General features: G+C 45.5%; 1 protein-coding gene across 1 annotated transcript in view; it reads left to right on the plus strand.

Annotated features, from left to right (window-relative positions):
- Positions 1-23,775, plus strand: part of LOC112215929 (phosphatidylinositol 3,4,5-trisphosphate-dependent Rac exchanger 1 protein) — a 106,063-nt gene that overhangs the window by 13,316 nt on the left and 68,972 nt on the right. Inside the window, exons 2-8 of the mRNA XM_042299365.1 lie at positions 8,309-8,374; positions 8,546-8,668; positions 16,135-16,239; positions 18,368-18,469; positions 18,940-19,101; positions 23,053-23,186; positions 23,567-23,682. Of these exons, the coding sequence (XP_042155299.1) occupies positions 8,309-8,374; positions 8,546-8,668; positions 16,135-16,239; positions 18,368-18,469; positions 18,940-19,101; positions 23,053-23,186; positions 23,567-23,682 (808 nt within the window). The remainder of the gene's footprint in view (positions 1-8,308; positions 8,375-8,545; positions 8,669-16,134; positions 16,240-18,367; positions 18,470-18,939; positions 19,102-23,052; positions 23,187-23,566; positions 23,683-23,775) is intronic.

Below are 23,775 nucleotides of genomic sequence, written 5' to 3' on the forward strand. Positions count from 1 at the left end.
TCTCTCTTGTCTTTGAGAGGAAGATTCTGCTCTAGTCTTCCTGTCTACAGCACCACTTTAATCGAATGGAGGAGACCGACTCGTCCCCCGTAGCGAGCCAGCTTCCGCCCGTGTGAGCCACTCAGAGTCATGACCTCTAAAGCCTTTTAAAGCGGAAGTGAGACGGGGAGAAAAAGGAGAAGACTCAAAGGGGACTTTGTGTTGGCGATGAACTTGGCCAAGAGGGTCGCTTTTGGGAGAGAGTTGGATGGTGGGGGAGAGGGTAAGATTTTAGAGGGGGGGGGTCAGATAATTTACGTCTTGAGAGAAAAGGGGGTTTGTTGGGGTTCCCTTCATGGTGGTGACACGATGGGGCCCTTTCTCTCGCTCTGCTGTGGCCCGGCCACAAAGAGGGGATTTCTTCATTTATTTCTTCAATTTCATGCCATGTCGACCCAAAAGGGCCTCTCGGCCTCCTCTCCAAGACTACCCTGTCCACCCTCACTGCCAAATCTCTCCCTCCCTTCCCAGCAAAAAACCAAGAGCCCCTTTTTTGGTGGACACTACTGTTTTTAGCTTGTTTTCTTTTGGGGGGGTTGTGGGCGGTGAACTGCGATGTTAGGCTACTTGGACAAAGCTTGGATCTGCAATTCACTCAGGGGCTTCGTTTTTACTGGTGTGGGAACTGGAGCGAATTGAAAAGGGGGGTTGGGTAGAGAACCTGACAAGTGTATTTAGTGCTTGGCTATGTTATTGATACACTGGGTTCTCTTGTGACTGAGCTGGCCTGGTGCTCATCGACGACCATAGCTGCTGAATGCTGAATGCCATCGCTGGTGAGCAAACAGGAAAATACTCCAGCTTTGTACCAGTCTCTCCCCTGACTCCCACCCCAATGCTTGGTTATGTAAGACCTGCTAGACTACCGTGAGAGAGTTCTGCCCCATTGCGAATCATGAAATGGGGTTGGCAGCATGTATTTAGAAGTATATGTAGTACCTGTTTCTTATGAGTATTTCCCATATCATTTTCTCTTGCCCAGTAGACTGCCTACAAGTGGAAGACTTCCAATCCTGTTACATTTTGAAAGATTCACCGGTGCCGATTTGCGTTTTTATTTTTCCTCTCCATGTGTTTCCTGTTCACACCCACAGTTGTTCATTGACCCATGAAAGGGTTCCTACCAGAGAAGGTGAAATAGGGATCTTTGCTCCTCAATTGACTGACCTCTTTTTTTCATTTGCTTAATAAAGGCATGCGTGAGACCATGCAGCAGTTTAGTGGCAACATGTACCTGCCGCCCTTTCCCTGGCCAACCTTCTGCCCTCCTCCTCCATCACGTCTTCTGCCCTCCTCCTCCATCACGTCTTCTGCTCTCCTCTTCACAATGGACGAGCGGCCCCTTTTGTGACTTCTGCTTTTTCTTGCCCCTCCCCCTCTTCTCCCTCTTCCTTCCCCCTTGGCCCTGAGCTGCAAAACATCTGACTGTCAGCAACAGCAATCACATGAGGTGCAGAGAGAGGGCTTAGAATTTTATTCAAATGCACACACATATTTTTTTTAAAGAAACCCCCGTGCTACTTTTAGCATCACGTTCTTTTTTTTTCTGCCTACCCCTCTGCCAGATTAGCGGCATGGGATCCACAAAAAAGCTCTCCTGTCTGTGTTTGAATGAAGGACTGAAAAAGGCTTACCCTTTTTGGCTCCTTGTTTAAACACACCCATCACTGATGTGGAGAGGGAATGTGGGAAGATGAATGACGGTAACTCAACAGTAGGACTTTTGACAACCCCAGTCAGACGTTTGGTTGTTATTGTTGATGTTTGGAGAGTGTCACTATGTCAATGTGACTTAGCAGTGAGCACACTCCATGAGTTGTGCAAAAAAATGTCGATGCACGGACAAAGTGGCGATGTTTAGTTCAACGCCAGTTAACTGCCCAAACGGAACAGAACATCCTTTGAGACATTTAACAAATCAGCCGAGAAGGGCCCCCTCTTCAACCCCCTGTGTCATTCATAAGGTTGTGAAGTAGAACATTCCTAGTCAAGGTGCCGTGAATCTCCTGATTAATCCTGTTAAATTAATCTGGATAACCTTTTCAGAGCGTCTATAACCCCATTAAAGGGATCCCTTTCCTCTCGTAAATCCACGTGTGTATTCAGTGAGGGGAAACATTCGGAACATTGCAGATAGAAATGTAATGAGTAGAGATGACGCCAGTCCCTGACACACAATCACATGTTCTACTCAAAACATTTCTAGCTGAACGTGCTGTAACCTCCTGAACAGACCCCACGTGCTAACAGCGTGATGGCACTTCCAGCATCGCCACTACAGCTGACTGACTTTGTGTGAGGATCTCTGATTTTTACCCCACTTTCGCAACTTGGAACGCTCCTGCCGGCTGTTATGACATAGCAAAATGATCCACTTCTCTATCAGTTAATCCCCAGCTGAATACACCACTTTTTTGTTTCTTACTGAATGTGCCAATTTAGATTTCCCCATCAGATAGATGTTGCTTGTTATTTCACAATGTAAAGAGGAGATATAGCTGTAGCACTTCCTCCCCATGTCCTTATGGACACAACTGCGTCACAGGGACTATGGGGTTGATTTGGTCCACACGACCAGGGGAAGTCGAGCTTTAATGAATGTAGTCTGGTGTTACCATTACCACTCTCAACAGAATTGTCTCAAATATGAGCTGATTGAAAGCGGCCTTCTTTCTACGTCAGTATTTTAATGTGATTTTAGAATTTTGAACACAGTCATGTTTAGATTGGCGAGCTTAGCTCAGAGGGGCCACTTGTCGTCAGACTGGCTTAGGGTCAGAAAATGGTGTGTTTTAGAATCAGTGTTGTGTTCCGTAGGCATGAAACGGGCGAGAGCGTTTTGAAATGGAGGAGGTCGCCAACTACCTTCCAATAAGTAAGGTCACTGTTCATTGCTCCATTTCAAATATGTTTTCTGTGGCATACCCAGTGAACCCGACCCAGGCTCTTCAATCAGAGGGCAGACGTTGGAGGCAGCAGGCCTTTTCACTCTCCAGTCACTTTCCAGTTGAGCGAATGGAGAGCCCGACGCCAGCATATGGTCCGTCTGCTCGTTCACACCTCTCGGTCTGGCCCCTCCTTGCTTCGGTAATTCACAACAAATGGCGAACCCGGTCACCAACCGACATCTGACCCTTTGGCTGTTGGTCATACAAGACTGGACCACGTTTGGCTAAGCATGCCTCCGGCAGCTTGTGGCAGAGAAAGGCTATCTATCTGTCTGTGGTGATGGTTGGGCGTTGGCTACTAGCTCTCATTGCGCTTCCTCTTCATCTATGACATAAAAAAGAGTATGGAAGTAGAAATAAATAAAACCCTAACAAACCCATTTTATGAGTAGTAGTAGTGCAGCCGTATGTCTCTTACGGTGACGTCCAAGGTTTTGTTGCGGTTCCTAACCAATCAAGCATTTGATGTAGCCTGTGTTCACAAGTCAACTGCATTAATCACATCTGTGGGCCTAAGACTTTTGGGCCTAATATGTTTAAATGTCACAGTACTGCAAAGTTAGTCTTAATGCTATGATAATTTCCCAACTTTCAATTCTCCAACAAGAACTTATTAATTTAGCGGTAGCCCACTACTATACACTCTGCAGCTCTGTCTTAACTTCTTGCAGTGTGTTGTATGCACAAAACCAGCAGTTCTGTTCGTGCATGTCCTGATTGGAAATGTTCGAACCGACATGTCACTCGCACACTTCCCCTCTTCACAGAGCTTCACTTCCTGTCGCAGGACAGCCTCCTTGCAGCTTTTGTGTTGCGAGCCAGCCAGCAGATCTTCACTCATTCTGTGTGCATTGTTTGTTTATTTCCCCTTCCCCTCTGAGTCCAGCCACCGCATATCTAACTTGAAAAAAAGAAACACTTTTTTTAATAGATTTAGACAAAAGAAGTTTTCATTTCCTGTTTGCACACCACAGAGGCACCAACAAAGAAAGAAAATAAACAGCAGCAAATCCTTTGTAACTGGGCTTCTGTGTACTAGACCTAAGTGGGACTTTTGTCAAATGTTGTCTAAACTAATTGACTTGTAGTAGTGTTTGTTAATGAGGGGTAACAGGAGTGCCGTTTGTGAAAATGGCAATGAAAAGCTAACATGCAAATGAAAAGCTAAGCGCGCTCGTGTGAGGAAATGCATCGGCGTGGGCTTATTAAAGGGGGCTCACTCAGAATTATACACAGATTTAGTGCCTCTTGAAGGTGTCACAAAATGGTTGTTGTGGCGCTGTTGATCCTCATTGTTTTGGGGAAGTGAGCAGTTCCCTTGCACGTAGTCTTCTGACCATTGAAATAACATATTGAAGCTAGGTCTGCAGCACCAGCTTGTGCATCAAAGTTGATTTAATGTAATAAGGATCCCCATAAGCCGACGCCAATGGCGACAGCTAGTCTTACTGGGTTCTGACACCGAATGAAAAAGACATTGCATACAAAAGACCTAACAGTTTACATACAAAGTGATAAAACATTCTTTTTTTGTTTTGTTTTACCTTCATATCATCCAGTCCACACAATTACTATGTTGCAAGTGAACATTCTGTATGAACTAATTATTAATATGTTGTCACTGAGGCTGTACTGTGCTTCGTATACCTAGCGTTCCCCCGACTCTCTCGCTAAAGCATGGAAATAACCAGACCCAGCCAAGATAGGTTTAATATTGGGTGGCATTTTTCTAATACCTGGTTATTACGGGTGGGATTTAATCGTTTCCTCTTCCACAGACTCCAGAGTCGGGCTCAGTAATGAGTTGAAAGCAGGTGGGCTCTTAGGAGAGGGGGGGCAGAATGTATTCAGACCAGAGAGAGCAATAAAAGCACATCTCCAAGGCAATCTTGACAAAGCTCTCAGTGGCTCATGAGGGGCACAACAATTAGAGGTATGGCTGCCTGGAAGAGAAGGGGTTTCGTACGGGGAATTGACGATTGGGGCCTGGGTGATGAATCATTCATTAGTGTTATTGTACCCCTTTGGTAGAAGAATTTAATGGTTTGGTTTATTTAGCATTCAAAGTTGTTTGTGGCTTATGGTGTATGACTGAACAGTTGTGCAGAGGTGTGTGTGTGTGTGTGTGTGTGTGTGCGTGCACATGCACGCTGAGTGTGTTGGCACTGGCAGCAAGCCACCAAAAACACAACAGTGACAGAGTGCGCAAGTCTCTTTGGAGCTCCAACAATCAATCAAGTATGCCTCTGTCCAGATCGCACACTGGAAACCAAGCCCTGACTGAGACAGTGCACACAAGGTTGAAGACTCAGCAATTACCACAAGTGATCCTCTCATCCCTACTGTATAACCTATTGCTAGCAAACTGGATAGTGTATTTAGATCTCAAGACCAAAGCTAAACTACAAGTTGAGATATTGAGTCAGGCATTCAGTGGTTTAGCTGTGATTGAATAGTATTTGTATGCTACTTAAATACTTTGAGATTTGGCTTTTCAACCGGAAAAGTAAAAACATTTCTGGAGTGTCTAATACTGGACCGTCTGGCGGTCATTTGTCTGGCAAGCCGAGTTTAAGAATGAACTGATCTCCTTTGGGAGTGCCATATGAACAAATTCACCCTTCCAGCCCATAGCCCCTCTGGCTACAGACCCTGGATTTGTAATATTGCTCCTCTGCTCCATTCACCAGCTGTGCCTGACCTTGCACCGTACAGTAGCAGACGATTAATCACCAAGATGAATCTGAGGATCTCCAAAATGAAATTTGTGGCCCTGGTCGGTGTATCATTTGACGTGCTGTTATTAGCACATTATTATGTATTGACGATTTACCTAAATGTAGTCTGCATGCTATTTTTAGCTATCAGTAAGCGCACAGTGGATTACATATGCAGTGTCAGGTGTCTTGCCATCAGGGTTGGGGTCAATTCAAATAAAATGTTTTCTATGACAATTCATGAATTAAAATGTATTTCAATTCAATTGACAAAAAATAACTGAATTGACCCCAACCTTGCTTGCTATTTATGACTCGCTTAGCTTTTTTTTGTTGGCATGCATACCTTGCGTATTTTACTTTTATAATTAATTTATAGAGCATACCCCAACCACAGTGGGGAGTGCCCAACAGAAATGCACATGATGCTTTTTTCTTTCTCGTCCCTGAGTTTTCACCAAACGTCACAGCCTATGGGGGTCAAGTTGTGCCCTTTGACTCCTAGAATGCCGGTTTCACCCAATCACAGCAGCTCTAACTGTGGGGTCAGTCGAGTCCTCTGGCAGCTTGCCTTCCACCTCTCTGTCACGTTCCCCTAGCGAGAAACGACAACAGTAACCATGGTAGTGTCCTCCCTTACCTTGATTTGCCTATTTACAACAAGAGAAAGGTTGATCTTACCGAAGCGGAAAACCAAAGCCCCGATGACTGCTCACTGACGTCAAAAACCTGCATAAAGGGCAACCTGAGCCCTGGACATATGAAAAACAACAGTGTCAGATGTAATCTACCACCTTAATTGATTTGGAAATAACAAGTGAATAGTCATCTTAGAAGCATGTCCAATGGAAGATTCCTGTCAGCATGAATCTGTGATGTCTACTCTCTACACATTGTTTATTGTTTTGTCTGCTTTTTTCCTTGCCAGCCACCTGTTTTTAAATTTATTATAATTTTTGTTTAAATTTAAGGATACTGACCCCTCAATATTCAGCCATGCCCCCCCCGGTCAGAATTCTTTGAAATCTGACCGGCCAATGTGTTACCTGATCTGCACCCCCATTCTGTGATGCTGGTAGCGGCGCATGGTGATTTGAGATGGACAAAGCTGCCCCCTCTTGTCTTAAAATAAACAAGTGCAGTCGTTTGGTGACGGAACACTGCCGATAGCCAATACAGCCCAGGTGAGAATCACTGGTGTCTGGATGTAACACAGACACCGAAAGGACCTCTTTGTTGCTTGCGGCCTCGCACACTTATACAAACCCCCTTCCTCCACATCTTTGTGGCACATTTAGACATTTTAAGAGCAAGACCGTCCATGGTGCAGATGTACGAACTACGAAGTCACAAATAAGTTGTGACTCGAGATACTCTCGTTTTCCCCTCCTCTCCCATTCTATACCAACCCTAACCCCCCCTCCCACCACTCCTCCATGCCCATCCCCCTGTCCTCCTCACCATGTAGTGTGGAAGTCCTTGTTTCTTGCCCCCCCCCCTCCTTCTAAGATGCCAGGGGGCAATCTTCCACATGAATGGACTCCTTCAACATGGACATGGTACAAGTCACCATATGGGAGGATTAATGAGTATATTATGCCTGGAGCACAATTCACCCGTCCTGAACCATCCCAAAGCAGAACAGCACCAGACCTGGGTTCAAGCCCTATTTGAAATCTTTCCAAGACTTGGAGCATTTGTTCTAGTCTGCCTGGAGCGCCAGATGGGTGGGATTTGCAGTAAGGGGATTATTTTATTGCTACATATTTTATTGCTACATATTTTATTGTGTGTGTGCATCTGCCTGCTCTGTCATTGTGGATAGGGATGAGGAGGTGTAAAGCAGTGCCTCCAAACCCCACAAGAGGTTGGGGTCCACTTTGCAAATGCCGGATGAGCAATCTGCTTCCTTGTGGACTGTCTATTAGGCGTCATGATCAAGTTCCACATACATTTTCTTTTACACACACTGCTCCTATTTGGCAAGCGTATGCTTCGTAGAAGTTGTGAGAGACATTCAAAGACAGACAATCAACCTGAGAGGAACTGAGGTGGGAAGAAAGAGACAGAGGGGGCATTCTAGTACCCCCTCCCTTTTTTTAGTTTTCTCTCGTCAGGATTTGAGTGACAGGTCAGCTTTCTGCAGGGAGACGCAGTGCTCACAAACACACTGTTGCGAGCCACTGAGCAGCTGATCAGTCTGACGTGGGCTTATCACCACACAGCTACATCGAGGAAATGGAAAAAAGTGTGATGCTCAATAATTGAGGTATTTATAGAGGTGTCTCTGACGATTTCCCAGGTACATTGGTTTAAGTGTCTTCTATAGCAAGGGCTTACAGTATACATTAGTTACACGTACCATGGGGATTCTGTATGCATGTAAGGTATTTGAGGCAGAGCTTAAGCTAAACACAGGTGAGACCATAATATTTACGAAGCTCACCGGATGAAGTTCACCCCCAACCTAACCCTTAAATCTAAAGTAAACTGACGACTGCGATCCCCCATATCATATATTGCTGTACATATATCACCTAGTGTATGATACATGCAGTATGAACCTAACCACTATCTTTCGCTTTTCTTTTTTTCCTCATGCAGGCCTTTTTGCACAGAATCCGACAAACTGCCGAAGAGCAACAGTGTCTGTCGCCCGAGCATGTCAAGGTAAATATGGCCGCCTATTAAAAACTATCCTAATGATGCTTTGACAAAAATTACTACGCATAAAATATTTTTTACAAAATGTGGTGAGGCCCTATGGGCCTTCGTCCAAATAAGTGCACTATATAGGGAATAGGATGCCATTTCAGACGCACCCTCTCTCTGCTACCACAGATCCTGTTCTCCAACATTGAGTCAATCCTGGACGTTCACAGAGAGGTGCTGTCTGCAGTGGAGGCCAGCCTGCACCCGGAGCCACAGCCAGGGCATGCCCTCGGACAAGTCTTCCTCCAGTTTGTGAGTGACACACACTTCCATGCACACACACTCTTGCAGTGCACATATATATGGACACAGAGACCGGCTTGAGCATAAACGCCCAGCTACGCTCTGACGCTACTTCTCACACCCTATCCACTGTTTCAATGACCTGCAGTTAGGATAAAAGATCAAAACTGATGTGAAAGTGGCCTTCGACAACTTTCATATAATAATATACACACAATCCACTCCCTCTCTTCCTCCCTCGCTAATTCCCCCATCCCGCTCCCCCCTCCCCTCGAAAAAGCCTGCATCCTGTCAGCCAGAAAGACCCCTCTATCCGTTCCTCGCCAACCCCATGCAAGGCCCCTGTCACTTGCATCCCCTTCAGCAGATTGCTTTCCTCCCTCCGTCCCTCAGTTCCCGACACCCCCCCTCCCCCCTTTTGAACTCGTTTGGCCCTTGGGAACAACAAAGAGCTGCCTGTGTCGGGGGAAGAGATGGTGTGTCAGTCATCAATGGGACAATGGCGGAACTAGTTGCTCTTGCGCACACACAGACACATGGACACACACAGAGAGACACGCATCCACACACATACACACTTAGGGGACTTTGTAGGACGAGGTATTAGCTTGACGATTGTCACCTGACAGAAAGCATATTGTAAAGGGTGTTTGTTCAAACAGAAAGCTTCTGTAGTCAAACTAAAACTATCAATATTCTATTAATTGAAAGGATGTTGAGAGTAGCCTCCTCAAGGAGGTGGTAACCAAGCTTTGTTTTCTAATTGGACTACTATACTGTAGAATACTCCAATCAAGAGCTCTCAGAATAAGTTTGTGTGTGGGTGGAGGGGGGAGAATCTTCACATGGCCACTGGCATTGTAGCTCCGTATTCATTACAGGGCTCTCTGTCTGTGACCTCTCTCTCCTTCAACACCGACACCTCTCTCCCAATCAATTGCCCCCGTTTGGTGCACTCCGCCTCCTGCCCTTGACCCCAGTGACAGCAGACACCCCTGCTGAGATCTGATTAACCCCCAGCATTGTTCTGCTGTCAATCAAAGCCAGAGAAATACATCCTGATTCTCCTCTTATCTCTCTCAAGCTCTGTCTATTCCAATGTTGCTTAGATCACACTATAACCCAGCATTGTTGAGCGGGCCATTCACTGTCAATCACAATCACAGCATACAGATTCTCCTCTCTCTGAAGATCTGTCTTATTTCAGTGTTGCTCATAGGCCACAGTATAAACCAGCACAATGGCTTGATTCCAATTCAAAAGCATACTCCCAGTGCCTGATAAAGCTTACATTCATCAAAGGGAGAGAGGAAGTGAGAGTGGAAAATTGGATTGGAATCCAGCCTATAGTAGCCAGTGGGCCTCAAATATCACCCGCCACCATGTTGACTTTTAAGGCGTGCATGTTGTTGAATCATTGGGGGGTGTTCAACGACCGGCAGACTAAACCAACCCTGGGTAGAACCTTTGGCTGACGTTTGAACCATGTTGGCGTGAGGAGGAGGATTACACAAACCTACCCCCAAAAAACTACTACAGAATGTTAATTCGGAAGGATACAGATGTCAATATTTGCTCTATTTCTGGGCTGTCCCCTGACCAAGGCCTCTTTCTCCCAAGCTAACAGTCATCATATTATAGCCCTTCTTAAATAGACTCATTATGCTTTGACACTCCTATTTGCCCTGTGTTTGTTATTGCCCCTCTTATCCTGCTGAAATTCCACTGATGGAAAAGGAAGAAAACCAAGTGTTTATCAAAGACACAAACACACTCTTTAAGCTATTCTGAGCACAAGTGGAGCCCTTCAAATCAGGCCCAGTTTCTTCAAGGCTGACCCGGCTTTGGAATTGTACAGGTCACATTCAGGAACTTAAAGAAATGCCCATAGATGGATTAATGTTCACTTTTAGAAGTCCTTAAAGGTCCAATGCTGCTCTATTTATCTCAATATCAAATCATTTCTGGGTAACAATTAAGTACCTTGCTGTGATTATTTTTTTAGATATTTTTTTTTACCAGTGTAATTTAAAACAAACAAAAAATTGCAAGAAGTTTGCTAGGACTGTCTGAGCGGGGAGGGGGAAACTGAAAACGAGCTGTTATTGGCAGAGGGGTATGGAACACTTTCGTATTGGTCTATTAACCCATTTACCGCCTGGTGATATCACCAGGCAGGCCAAAACTTAATTCCACCAAAACAGGCTGAAAAACAGTCTTTTTCAAAAGGCTCTTACACTAAATGCATAATCATCCTTTTAACATTATTATTCCAACCTCATGGTGTGGAATGAATATATATTTATTATTTAACCTTTATTTAACTAGGCAAGTCAGTTAAGAACAAATTCTTATTTACAATGATGACCTACCCCGGCCAAAACATCCCCTAACCCGGACAACGCTGGGCCAATTATGCGCCGCCCTATAGGACTCCCGATCACAGCCGGTTGTGTTACAGCCCAAATCAAATTTTATTGGTCACATGCACATGGTTAGCAGATGTTATTGCGAGTGTAGCGAAATGCTTATGCTTCTAGATCCGACAGAGCAGCAGTATCTAACAGGTAATATCTAACAATTCCACAACAAAACCTAATATCTAACAAATTCCACAACAAAACCTAATACACACAATCTAGTAAAGGAATAGGATAAGAATATATAAGTATAAATATATGGATGAGCAGTGACAGAGTGGCTAAGATGCAATAGATAGTGAAGGATACAGTATACGTATACACATATGAGATGAGTAATGCAAGATATGTAAACATTATTAAAGTGACCATTTATTATAGTGGCCAGTGATATGAAGTTTGTAGGTAGGCAGCCACCTCTCTGTGCTAGTGGTGGCTGTTTAACAATCTGATGACCTTGAGATTGAAAAACAGCTTCAATCTCTCTGTCCCAGCTTTGATGCACCTGTACTGACCTCGCCTTCTGGATTGAAGCGGGGTGAATAGGCAGTGGCTCGGGTGGTTATTGTCATTGATGATTTTTTTAGCCTTCCTGTGACATCGGGTGCTGTAGGTGTCCTGGAGGGCAGGTAGTTTGCCCCCGGTGATGCATTGTGCAGACCGCACTTCCCTCTGGAGAGCCTTTTGGTTGTGGGCGGTGCAGTTGCCGTTCCAGGCTGTGATACAGCCCGACAGGATGCTCTCAATTGTGCACCTGTAAAAGTTAGTGAGGGTTTTGGGTGACAAACCAAATTTCTTCAGCCTCCTGAGGTTGAAGAGGCTCTGTTGCGCCTTCTTCACCACACGGTCTGTGTGGGTGGACCATTTCAGTTTGTTGGTGATATGAACACAGAAGAACTTAACTTTCCACCTTCTCCACTGCTGCCCTGTCGATGTGGATAGGGGGGGGGGGGCACCCTCTGCTGTTTCCTGAAGTCCACGATCATCTCTTTTGTTTTGCTGACATTGAGTGAGAGGTTATTTTCCTGACACCACACTCTGAGGGCCCTCACCGCCTCCTCCTCCCTGTAGACTGTCTCGTCGTTGTTTGTAATCAAGCCTACCACTGTTGTGTCATCTGCAAATTTGATGATTGAGTTGGTGTGCATGGCCACGCAGTCATGGGTGAACAGGGAATACAGGAGGGGGCTGAGAACGCACCTTTGTGGGGCCCCAGTGTTGAGGATCAGCGGAGTGGAGATGTTTCCTACCTTCACCTGGGGGTGGCCTGTCAGGAAGTCCAGGACCCAGTTGTACATGGCAGGGTCGAGACCTAGGCCCTCCAGCTTGATGATGAGTTTGGAGGTGTAGTCAATGAACAGCATTCTTACATAGGTATTCCTCTTGTCCAGATGGGATAGGGCAGTGTGCAGTGTGATCGCGATTGCATCGTCTGTGGACCTATTGGGGGGTTAAGAAAATTGAAGTGCGTCTAGGGTGACCGGTAGGGTGGAGGTGATATGATCCTTGACTATTCTCTCTAAACACTTCATGATGACAGAAGTGAGTGCTACGGGGCGATAGTCATTTAGTTCAGTTACCTTAGCTTTCTTGGGAACAGGAACTACAGACCCCTGGGATTGAACCAGGGTCTGTAGTGACGCCTCTTGCACTGTGATGCAGTGCCTTAGACCGCTGCACCACTCGGGAGCCCATATATACAGTGCCTTCGGAAAGTACTCAGACCCCTTGACTTTTTCCTCATTTTGTTACGTTACAGCCTTATTCTAAAAGGGATTATATAAAACATTTTAAACTCTTCCTAGAGCTGGCCACCCGGCCAAACTGAGCAATCGTGGTAAAAGGAGAAGGGTCACTCTGATAGAGCTCTAGAGTTCCTCTGTGGAGATGGGAGAACCTTCCAGAAGGACAATCATCTCTGCAGTACTCTACCAATCAGGCCTTTATGGGAGATTGGCCAGATGGAAGCCACTCTTCAGTTAAATGAACATGGTAAACTCCAAATGGGCTGTCAAAAGGCACCTAAAGGACTCTCAGACCATGAGAAACAAGATTCTCTGGTCTGATGAAACCAAGATTGGACTGAATGCCAAGCGTCACGTCTTGAGGAAACCTGGCACCATCCATATGGTGGTGGCATCATATCATGCTATGGGGATGTTTTTCAGCGGCAGGGACTGGGAGACTAGTCAGGATCAAGGCAAAGATGAATGGAGTAAAGTACAGAGATCCTTGATGAAAACCTGCTCCATAGCGCTCAGGACCTCAGACTGGGGTGAATCTTCACCTTCCAACAGGACAATGACCATAAGCACAGAGCAAAGACAACTCAAGAGTGGCTTCGGGACAAGTCTTTGAATGTCCATGAGTGGCCCGGACTTGAACCCAATCGAACATCTCTGGATAGACCTGAAAATAGCTGTGCAGCGACGCTCTCCCATCCAACCTGACAGAGCTTGAGAAGAATGGGAGAAACTCCCCAAATACAGGTGTGCCAAGCTTGTAGCGTTATACCCAAGAAGGCTATGCTGTAATCACTGCCAAAGGTGCTTCAACCAATTACTGAGTAAAGGGTCTGAAAACGTATGTAAATGTCATATTTAAATAGTTTATTTTTAATAAATTAGGAAAAAGGTCAACCTGTTTTTGCTTTGTTGTTATGGGGTATTGTGTGTAGATTGAGATTTAATCCATTTTATAATAAGGCTATAATGTAACAAAATGTGTAAAAAGTCAAGGGGTCTGAATACTTTCCGAATGCATTGTATATGTATGTGTTATATATATATATATTTATTTTTATAACACACAGGAAATCTAGTCAAAGACGTTTCATGGTATTTACTCTCTTGTGATGTTCCATGGAAACTCAGTCAAGAAATGTTGATTGTTATGATGAGGTGGCCTTGAGCTTAGAAGTTTGGTATTTTAAGCATTGCATCAGAAAAGTTGAATGCAAGTGTCCGGAAAGACATGCACGCACACTCACTCTCTCTCTCAAACACCAGGTTTCCGTTTTCCGGTAATAGCCGGCTTTTGGCCAAAATTTCTTTTGAGAAAAGCCAATAAATTAAATTGGCACCGGCCAAATGTCCAGGATTAAGAAAAAAAATCCCATTGCGAAATAATGCTTTTTAGTCTATTCATTGACGGAAAAGGCAGTCGATGTAAATACATTTGTAAAAAGGCATCATCTCAAACAGGCTTCATCAGCGGGTCACACAAGTGGGCTGGAGGCAGTAGGCTATCCAAAATATACTTGTTTGAAACCGGAACGTTTTAATAGATATTATGAGGTATGTCTTGCCTTGCTTTAAAGTAACATATTAGATCTCCTCTCTTTCAAAATTCGTAATGGAAATGTATTTTAATCTCACTTCTTTTTGACATCAGTGTTTTCCCGCTAATTGCATTATAGAACGAACATTTGCGCCTAGCCTACTGCCTTGTGCGCATTCCTGCGTGTATAATGTGACGGATAAAAAAGGTTAACAAACTTTTTGTTAAGCTAAACGTACTGATCTGTTACATCAGACCTTTTTTATGTAGCCTAGGGCTACTAGTTGTATGATTGTCCCAGAGTCTGTTTGGAATAGGCTATTTCTTCTCTCAACAAACGAACCAATAGAATAGGTCAACTTTTCTACTATGGAGTATAGTAGATTGACATAGGCTAGTGATTTTGCTGTTCGTTAGGCTACTCGTCTTGAATTTTTTTAATTCATTTTTTTTGTTGGTGTTTCACACCATATACTGGGCTAGCTGTTGCTCCCGGTGATGCCTCGGACTTTGTTGCCCTGCCAGCCAGCGGCTTTGTGTGTTTGTCTGTGTGTGACAGCGGAGCCCTGGGCTACGCTATCCCTCTGTTGCTTCGCCGTTTACAGCCGCCAAACACGGTGACACACTTTGAATCTACCCTCGTCATGGGAACCGGAGAGATTGCTGAACGTACTGTAATGTTACATACAAGCCAGATTAGTGCTCTCGTCTTGCTGCGTTGCCATGTGGACCTGGCGCATGCATGAGAGGAGGTGGAGGATGGAAGGCTAGACTAGTCTGTAGCGGCATGGCCTCTTGAGGTTGACTTTGATATACTGTTTCCAAAGAGCTGTGAGAGTCGACATTTAGAATGGGGAGAGGAGAGCAAGAGGGAGACACTGAGACCAATGGTGCACCTGGTAGAGATTGTTACCCTGTGAACCTTTTATGGTGCTTGGCCCCATCAGTTTTACAGTGACCTTGTGTATTTAACGTTGGATGCCTGATAGAAATGCTACGCAGCATTCTTACCTCATGCTCAATATTTGAAGATTCAAAAACAAACTTAACAGCATCAAAGGAGTGACTCAGTGCCTCCTATATTGATCTGCCTTTTAAGTCGCTACCTAAAATGCACACGTCCAGCTTTTCAGAGAGAGCGAGTGTAGCGTTTCTCTGAAGGTTGTGAGGATATGCTAGCCTCGCAGGCACGAGCTAAGATTTCACTTCCTGCCGCTGTTTCGGGTGACCGCAGCACAGTTTTGGTTACAGTACCAACCAGAGCAGAGTGAGGAGGCCCTACACTGAAGCTGGTTTCACTTCCTAATGACTTGAAGGCCTATATATCGGGTTTTGGGTTGAAGCCTACATTTAAATTCTGAGGAATAGATTCCTTAGGCCTATATGTTGTCCCTAGTGGTGGGTAAATAATGCATTGAACCTATGCGCATAGCTATCATATAACTAAGTGATCATGAGGAAAGTCTTCAGTGGCTACACCTATAGGGACAGTACAGTATATCCACATAACTATGTCAGTGTGAATAGAGGAAGTTCAGAGGGCTTTCTCAGTTCAATATCTACCCAAATAAGGAAAGCACATCTCATCAGAATTGTAATCTTAATTGTTTGGAATTGTGTATAGGAGTTCATCTTCAATTCAACTGATGTTGTGACATTATCACTAGATATCTGTGTTTGACTAAAAGTTGTTCTGTTCCAGAATATTCCAATGCCAAGTTTTTCTATTCGGATCAGATCAGGTCCTGACTGAATTGTGTTTCTTCCATCTTTCAGAAGGGGCGGTTCTCTGTGTATGGGGAGTACTGCAGTAACCACGAGAAAGCCCTGCGGCTGCTGATGGAGCTCAACAAGATCCCCGAAATCAGGACCTTCCTCCTGGTGAGGATCCCACTGCTGACACCAACTCTCACCGTCTTTTTACATATCTCGTTCTCTCTGAAGAAACACAATCTTCTCCTCCTCTATCTATTCTTCTTCCCATTCTATTCCTCTTACACCATGCTCTCTCCCTCTTCCTTTACCACCTCTTTTTGTCTTCCTCTTCCTCCCACTTTCTCCCTGATCCTCTTCCCCTGTGTCATCATTTTCCACCTCTGTCCCAATCACCATCCTTCTCTCTATCCTCTTCATAATGTCACATCTTCTTCTGTTTACATGTTTATGTTTGTTATACAATATAACAGGTATTAGAAAAAGGTCGCTCTGGCAAACTCACGACGTAACCACAGGGTCGTTTTGTCACCAGAAGTCCAGCTGTTTCCTTGTTTTGACAACCCTTCTTGCCCCTCAACAATGAACACAGGAACTGCCTTTGATTGCGCTTCCAAAGATGATGTCATGGTTGGTGTGAGCTGTCCAGCTGCGGTACATTGGCACGGCTGGCTGGAAGATCTGAGCCTTGTTGACACCGATGTGTTTCCTCCGTCTCATTATTGACTGACCTGAACTTGTTCTAGTTGAGTTCTGTACATTCTATCCCAGGCTGCTAGTGGAACGTCACATGGGGGGGGTAAAATCCGTACTTTCACAAGTCAAATGCGTTGATGTCAATGGGTGACTAAGATACATTTGACATGTGGATGTTAGGATTCTCCCCATACATTTCAACTTGTAGCTTAAAGGGTCATTCCGCTAAAAGTCTGAACTCCACAGGTTGAAGCTGTAGGCTGGTTTCAACCCAAAATGCATGGTAGTCCACAGTGCTTTTTGTGGATGATGTGGAGTGAGGGAATTGGGAATGTGGTGTAGTCAGTCATTGAACTCTGGCGTGGAGACGATGCCTTCTGTAATCGCAGGGAGCCTGGAGGCTTAATGAATAATCACATTTGGATGTAAGCTTTGCATTAATTAGTCATGATTTATAAATGCAAATCGTTATTAGTATTATAATGATATTTGAGGGTGGTGCGGCATGAAGAGCCATCGGTGCATCTGTTTCCTCTCTTGAATTCCGTTCCATTTTCATGTTTTTGCGGTATTTGAGCTGATATTTCCATGTTAATTGACAAGCACTGAATATGTACGCCATCTCTCTCTACACGGACATCAAAACAAAGCTGTACAGCTGAGAGGAGTAAAGTGAAAGTATGCTGAAAGGAGGTCAAAGAGAAGCTCTCGGAGGGAGTTTGGCTGCAGGCACGCTGATGGAAATAAGGTTCAGATTAGAAGACTAGAGAGAGAGAGGGGTGGAGATGGGGATTGCGTCAGGATTGCCAAGCCGTCTGGAATCTGTGGAATCACACAATTTTGCAGTCAGTTTTTGCGCTCCTCTCCTCCCCCCAGCCCCCAAGTGTAAGCTTCAACCAAAAAACTGCATGAGCACAACACTGCTGTTTCTTCTCAGAGTGCCTTATGAAGTTGAAAGTGATGGAATGTGATTTCAAATGAAATATGTGCACTATACCGACCAATGATGTGCTTTCTCTTTTCTACACCAAAGTATTTTCATGCGGCGTATCTAGTTTGGCCTTTGATCTTGTGGTAAATGCTGCTCATGCTTGCCCTCTGGGACTTCACATTTGACAGACCTGGTTACTGGAAAATAAAGCACAGAGAAGAGAACCCACCAGCTTTGTCTCTCATTCTTGTGCTCTCGCTCTCTCTCTCGCTCTCTCTCTCTCTCGCTCTCTCTCTCGCTCTCTCTCTCTCTCTCTCGCTCTCTCTCTCGCTCTCTCTCGCGCTCTCGCTCTCTCACTCTCATCTGAAGAACCCTCAGTAGGGTTTCACCACCAAACTGATTTCTTGGGTACATTTTTCAAAGCATGACTTTAGTTCCAGTTTGCCACCCGATCCCCATTGAGGCTGTTAATGCAACACTGAAGACATGCTGTGGTGTTTTGGATTTAGCTTCTTGCACTCAACCAATTCACATCATCATTTTAGTGGAGTTACCAACTTAAATTTCTAGAAGAATCACAAACAAGATGGAGGATGTGTCATAGGCCATAGATGTCCCTGTTTGATAAATTACAGTTTTGTTAACATCTGTGTCTTGTTTGTGTTCCAGCACTGTATGTTGCTGGGAGGGAAGAAGAGCACAGACATTCCCCTGGAGGGGTACCTGCTATCGCCCATTCAGAGGATCTGCAAGTACCCCCTTCTACTGAAGGTAAGGCCCTTGGACCCGAGGAGAATGACACAAGCGCATACACGAACATAAACACACACGTTCCGACCTTGTCCGCCACACTCCTACCACACACAATCTTTTATTCTCCACCCCACGTCCAATTTCTCCCTTTTTCCCAACTTCTCCACAAAACTCTATCCGCACCCTCCGTCCCACCACTTCATCCTCACTATCCTATGTCCGACCTCCACGCTCTCCCCTCCAGCCTAACATTCCCCCAGTACTCTGTTCATCCATCATCCCGCAATCTTAACTGACCTCTCCACTTCTAAATGCAACTCCATCCACCGTTGACTCTGCAGGATACTGTTGAGATGATTCCTAATAATGAGCATTATCAATGGCTGTTTTATATACTGTAGTTCTACTGAAGACGTCTTGACTTTGGCTTTAACCCGTTAATGACCTGACCAAGTGACCACTCTACTCGCCTCTTCCCCCGCCTCTAGGAGCTGCTGAAGCGGACGCCCAAGAAGCACGCGGACTACCCGGCGGTGGAGGAGGCCCTGCAGGCCATGAAGGCAGTGTGCTCCAACATCAACGAGACCAAGAGGCAGATGGAGAAACTGGAGGCCCTGGAGCAGCTGCAGTCGCACATCGAGGGCTGGGAGGTGAGGGATTCTATTCTATTCTACTCTAGACCATGGCTAGGATGCACCCTATAGGTCAACATTGAGGGGGGGAGAGGAGAAAAGTACTAAAAGGTGAAAAGAGGGGGAGAGATGTGTGCGTTTTAAAGATGAGAGGCGCGACAGAAGGGTGGGGGGTCAGAGAGAGAGAGAGGAGGGAGGGTATGGGTGCTAGAAAGATGAGAGAAGTGTGCGATTAAAGATGAGAGGATGGAGAGGGGTGGGAGGTGAGAAGAAAGATTGAGAGAGGAGAAGTAAGAGAGAGAGGATAGTTAGGAGGGAGAGGGAGCAGAACGGTTCACCTTTATATAGAAATGGTTTGAATGACAGGAAAGAGACGGAAAAGGGAATCTCAGAGTTTAGATTTGTCAATGGTTTACACACGCACACACACACACACACACACACACACACACACACACACTGTCCTCATTGACTCAGTCACGGCTGTGGCGAAAAAGCTTAGGCCAGTTTTCGAGAGTCCACTAAATACTGAGCACCACTTCATTTTCTGTGACAGTAAAACACTCCTCCAGCTTCCCCCAGGTTACCAGTGTGCACAGGGCACAGACAGGTCTTGGGAGCGGAGCGGAGTGCCCAGTGCGTTTTTCACGCCTCCCTCACCCTCCACAACAGAGCCCTTGTCCCCTGACTCTCCTCGGGCCCCCTGGGCCCCAGAGAGGACAATCTGCCCGCTCAGGATCCATGGGAAGGCCAAAGGGCACCCTGCCCAATCGGCAGATCCTGATGAGGCAGGGCCTAGTCTCATGCGGGACCCTTTGAGGAAAAAGCGAGGGCCTCACAATGGCATCCTACACACACACACACACTCAAAGCCTGCCAAGATTTGCCTCGCTCTGACGAAATATGCCACCGTTTCACCCCTGCGATTGTCCTCTGTCAAAAATGTGACAAAACAAGAGACTGTTGTGTGTTTAACAAGGATAAACGATGTGGGGGAAAAATTACACCATGTCGCCTCTTCCTTCCACAGATCAATCAGACTTGTCTTGATATAGGATTGTTATTGGCATTTTTGTTAAATGACTCTCATTTGATTCCATCCACTGATGTGGGGGCAGTTGGACATCTGTTTTTGGGATTGGTTCTCTGATTCACTTTGCGTTGACCCCTAGAGGTCAAAACATATCTGAGAGTGAATGAGTATTGGGACATAGAGCCTCTGTCTACTCACTCTGTATCACAGTCCGTCCTCATGAAAGGCAATACCCATCTCCCTACCTACTTCCCTCTCTTTAGCCCATTATTCCTACTCTCTCCACTTCTCCACTGCTCCACTCTCCAGTGTAATCACTTCTCCACTGCTCCACTCTCCAGTGTAATCACCTCTCCACTCTCCAGTGTAATCACCTCTCCACTCTCCAGTGTAATCACCTCTCCACTCTCCAGTGTAATCACCGCTCCACCCTCCAGTGTAATCACCGCTCCACCCTCCAGTGTAATCACTGCTCCACCCTCCAGTGTAATCACTGCTCCACCCTCCAGTGTAATCACTGCTCCACCCTCCAGTGTAATCACTGCTCCACCCTCCAGTGTAATCACTGCTCCACCCTCCAGTGTAATCACTGCTCCACCCTCCAGTGTAATCACTGCTCCACCCTCCAGTGTAATCACTGCTCCACCCTCCAGTGTAATCACTGCTCCACTCTCCAGTGTAATCACTGCTCCACTCTCCAGTGTAATCACTGCTCCACTCTCCACTGTAATTACCGCTCCACTCTCCACTGTAAATACCGCTCCACTCTCCAGTGTAATCACCGCTCCACTCTCCAGTGTAATCACCGCTCCAATCCTCCACTCTCCAGTGTAATCACCGCTCCAATCCTCCACTCTCCAGTGTAATCACCTCTCCAATCCTCCACTCTCCAGTGTAATCACTGCTCCACTCTCCAGTGTAATCACCTCTCCACTCTCCAGTGTAAATACCGCTCCACTCTCTCCACTCTCCAGTGTAATCACCTCTCCACTCCTAATGGGGAGGTAATAGTGCAGAATCGGGGCTCAGACACATTAGCTTTGCTCTAATAGACAGACAGCACTCCTGCTTCCACCACCCCTCCCTCTGTCATCCTCTATCCATTCTTCCATCCCGCCTTCCTGCACAGTTAAACATGGAATTTGATCAATCGGGTGAAATGTAAAACCGTCTGCTAGGCCGACTGGAATGCACCTGACCTACAAGAGTGAGGATAATCCTGTTTTTCGGGGGGGAGCTATGCGCGTCTGTCAGAGATGTAGTGGCCAGAGGAATCAATTATGGATGGTAGTGGGGGTCTGGTTTTGGGCGGCTACAGTGGTTTGCTCTCAATGACATCAAAGAGACAGTTACATTTGGTAAAGTCCAACCATAAAAGATTGTTTGGTGTCTCTACCAAAAATGGGGGTGGAGCAGGAGATCCAGAGTCCACACATGGGCACGTTTAGTTCCGGTTGATTTTGATTGGTGCGTTCCATTGAACAATGATGTTTTGTTATGGCTACGTGTATGGCATGAATGTATCCATGCACATGCACTTTATATTACCAATCATTACTCTACGAGGCAGCCCTAAATGTGTATGTGTGTGGTTAATTGCAATGGTGTAGGTTTGATTGAATTCCTGTCTGAAATGGCACCCTATTCCCTATATAGTGCATTACCTTGTGATCAGAGGCCAAAGGGGAGGTCCCATATGGCTCTGGTCTAAAGTAGTGCACTATATATGTAATGGTGCCATTTCTGAAACACCCCCATCCATAATTAACGTCACAGCTAGAATCCCATAGGTCAACCTTAAGGAATCCCTTTAGGTTTCTTGTTTACAATGAGCTAATGTAAAACCCTGCAAATACAGCTTTAAAAATGACTTCATCTAATGACTAAATAGTGACTCACTGACAAAGTCGTGGCCTAGGATCGTTAAAAGGTTTTAATTGGCTCTCGTACCTTGCGGTGTGAGTTGACGCCCCCCCCCCAGACTAGGCTAAAATGGAAAACCTAATGAATTATGAAACGAGATGAATCTTTCAATTAAGAACTTGCGTCAGATCGTACATATAGAAGGGACAGTGTTTGTGTGCATGCTCATACATGCGACCTACATACATTTTGTTTAAGAATCTGTGGTTCTCATCCCATGGCTGCAGAGGAGAAAGAGTCCACGGAGTGCACGGTCAACTCACGTTTTACCGTTCAGATTTGAGCAACACTTCACATGAAGTACCCTGCCACTAAACTGTCATAACAGTGGCTTTCCACCGGTCATAACGCGAGTCCCAACACTGCCATGACATTACATATCAGGGAAGCTTTGGGAAATAACTGGAATGCTTCACATGTCACGTCTCAGCTCACCGTTCGAGTGGTATGTGGCTTGCAGGGGTAAAATAAACAGGCTTTGTCTTAAGTCTGACCAGATGTCCCTTTGAGACCCAGAGCTGGCACTATTTAAACAAAATCTTGTTTCCTCCCCATTTTAGACTAGTTTCCTCCAGTTCAGTTCAGTTCGGGGGCCAGTTGGAAACTTGTCTAACCACTGTGGGATGAAGAACAGTGCACAGCTGACTTTTGTCTTGTGTTAAGGGTCATTGGCAAAGTTTAGGGAAGGACTGTTGTATACACTATTGTTCTGTTGTATAACAGTAGGAGTGAGGGTGTCGTCTGTTGTTCATTCCATCCTATTAGCACAATGAAACTATTATTTTAGTATAAACCGAATCCAATGTCATCTGATGTGTGAATTCTCACAGCTGCATTTTGTTGTTCGACTGGGGTTGTGCACTCTGAAGGTAAACACATGCTGTTTAAAAGAGAATCATTGTTATAGACACACGTACACACACAAAGAACCCCCCCCCCATACACACACGTCAAGTTGAGAGATGACAACAGGCACCAGCGGTTTACTGCCGTCCTCTCTTGACTGTCCCCAGGGCACCAATCTGACTGACATCTGCACCGAGCTGCTGCTCCACGGTAACCTGCTCAAGATCTCAGCCGGCAACATCCAGGAGAGAGTCTTCTTCCTGTTCGACAACCTCTTGGTTTACTGCAAGAGGAAGTCCAGGTGAGAACGAGGGAGGGAGGAGATGTAGGGAAGGGGGGGATGGGGGAGGGAAAGCAGGGGAGGTTGTGAGGGGGTGACTGAGAGGAGAGCGAGATGGTGGAGAGGTAAGTGGCAGGAATGAGCACAACGTGTGTTCATTCAGTGGCAGAAAGAAGCCATACATGGAAAAACCGAGTGAATCCCCAAATCCTGTTTGTGTAGTGTGTACCAAGCTCATTTTACCTACAAACAAAATAAGTCCACCTAACGTTGTGCACGTGCTTCAGGACTGAAGTTGTTTTTAAATTTTATTTAGTTATACATATTTTTAGCAACATTTGATTTTTTTTCTGTGCAGAAAAAAACAACACATTTTCAAAATGTTCTGTTCAATTTCCTAGGGTTTCTGGGAAGAAGTCCACCAAAAGGACCAAGTCCATCAACGGTCCCCTGTACCTGTTCCGAGGAAGAATCAACACCGAGGTGATGGAGGTGGAAAACGTTGAGGACGGAACAGGTTTGTGCCAGTCTCACCAGTCTTCATATACTGTACAGTGCTGTGAAAAGGTATTTGTCCCCTTTCTGTCGTCCAGGTCCTGAGGCAGCAAAG

Source organism: Oncorhynchus tshawytscha, linkage group LG16 (assembly GCF_018296145.1).
Source record: "Oncorhynchus tshawytscha isolate Ot180627B linkage group LG16, Otsh_v2.0, whole genome shotgun sequence".
Lineage (NCBI taxonomy): Eukaryota > Metazoa > Chordata > Actinopteri > Salmoniformes > Salmonidae > Oncorhynchus > Oncorhynchus tshawytscha.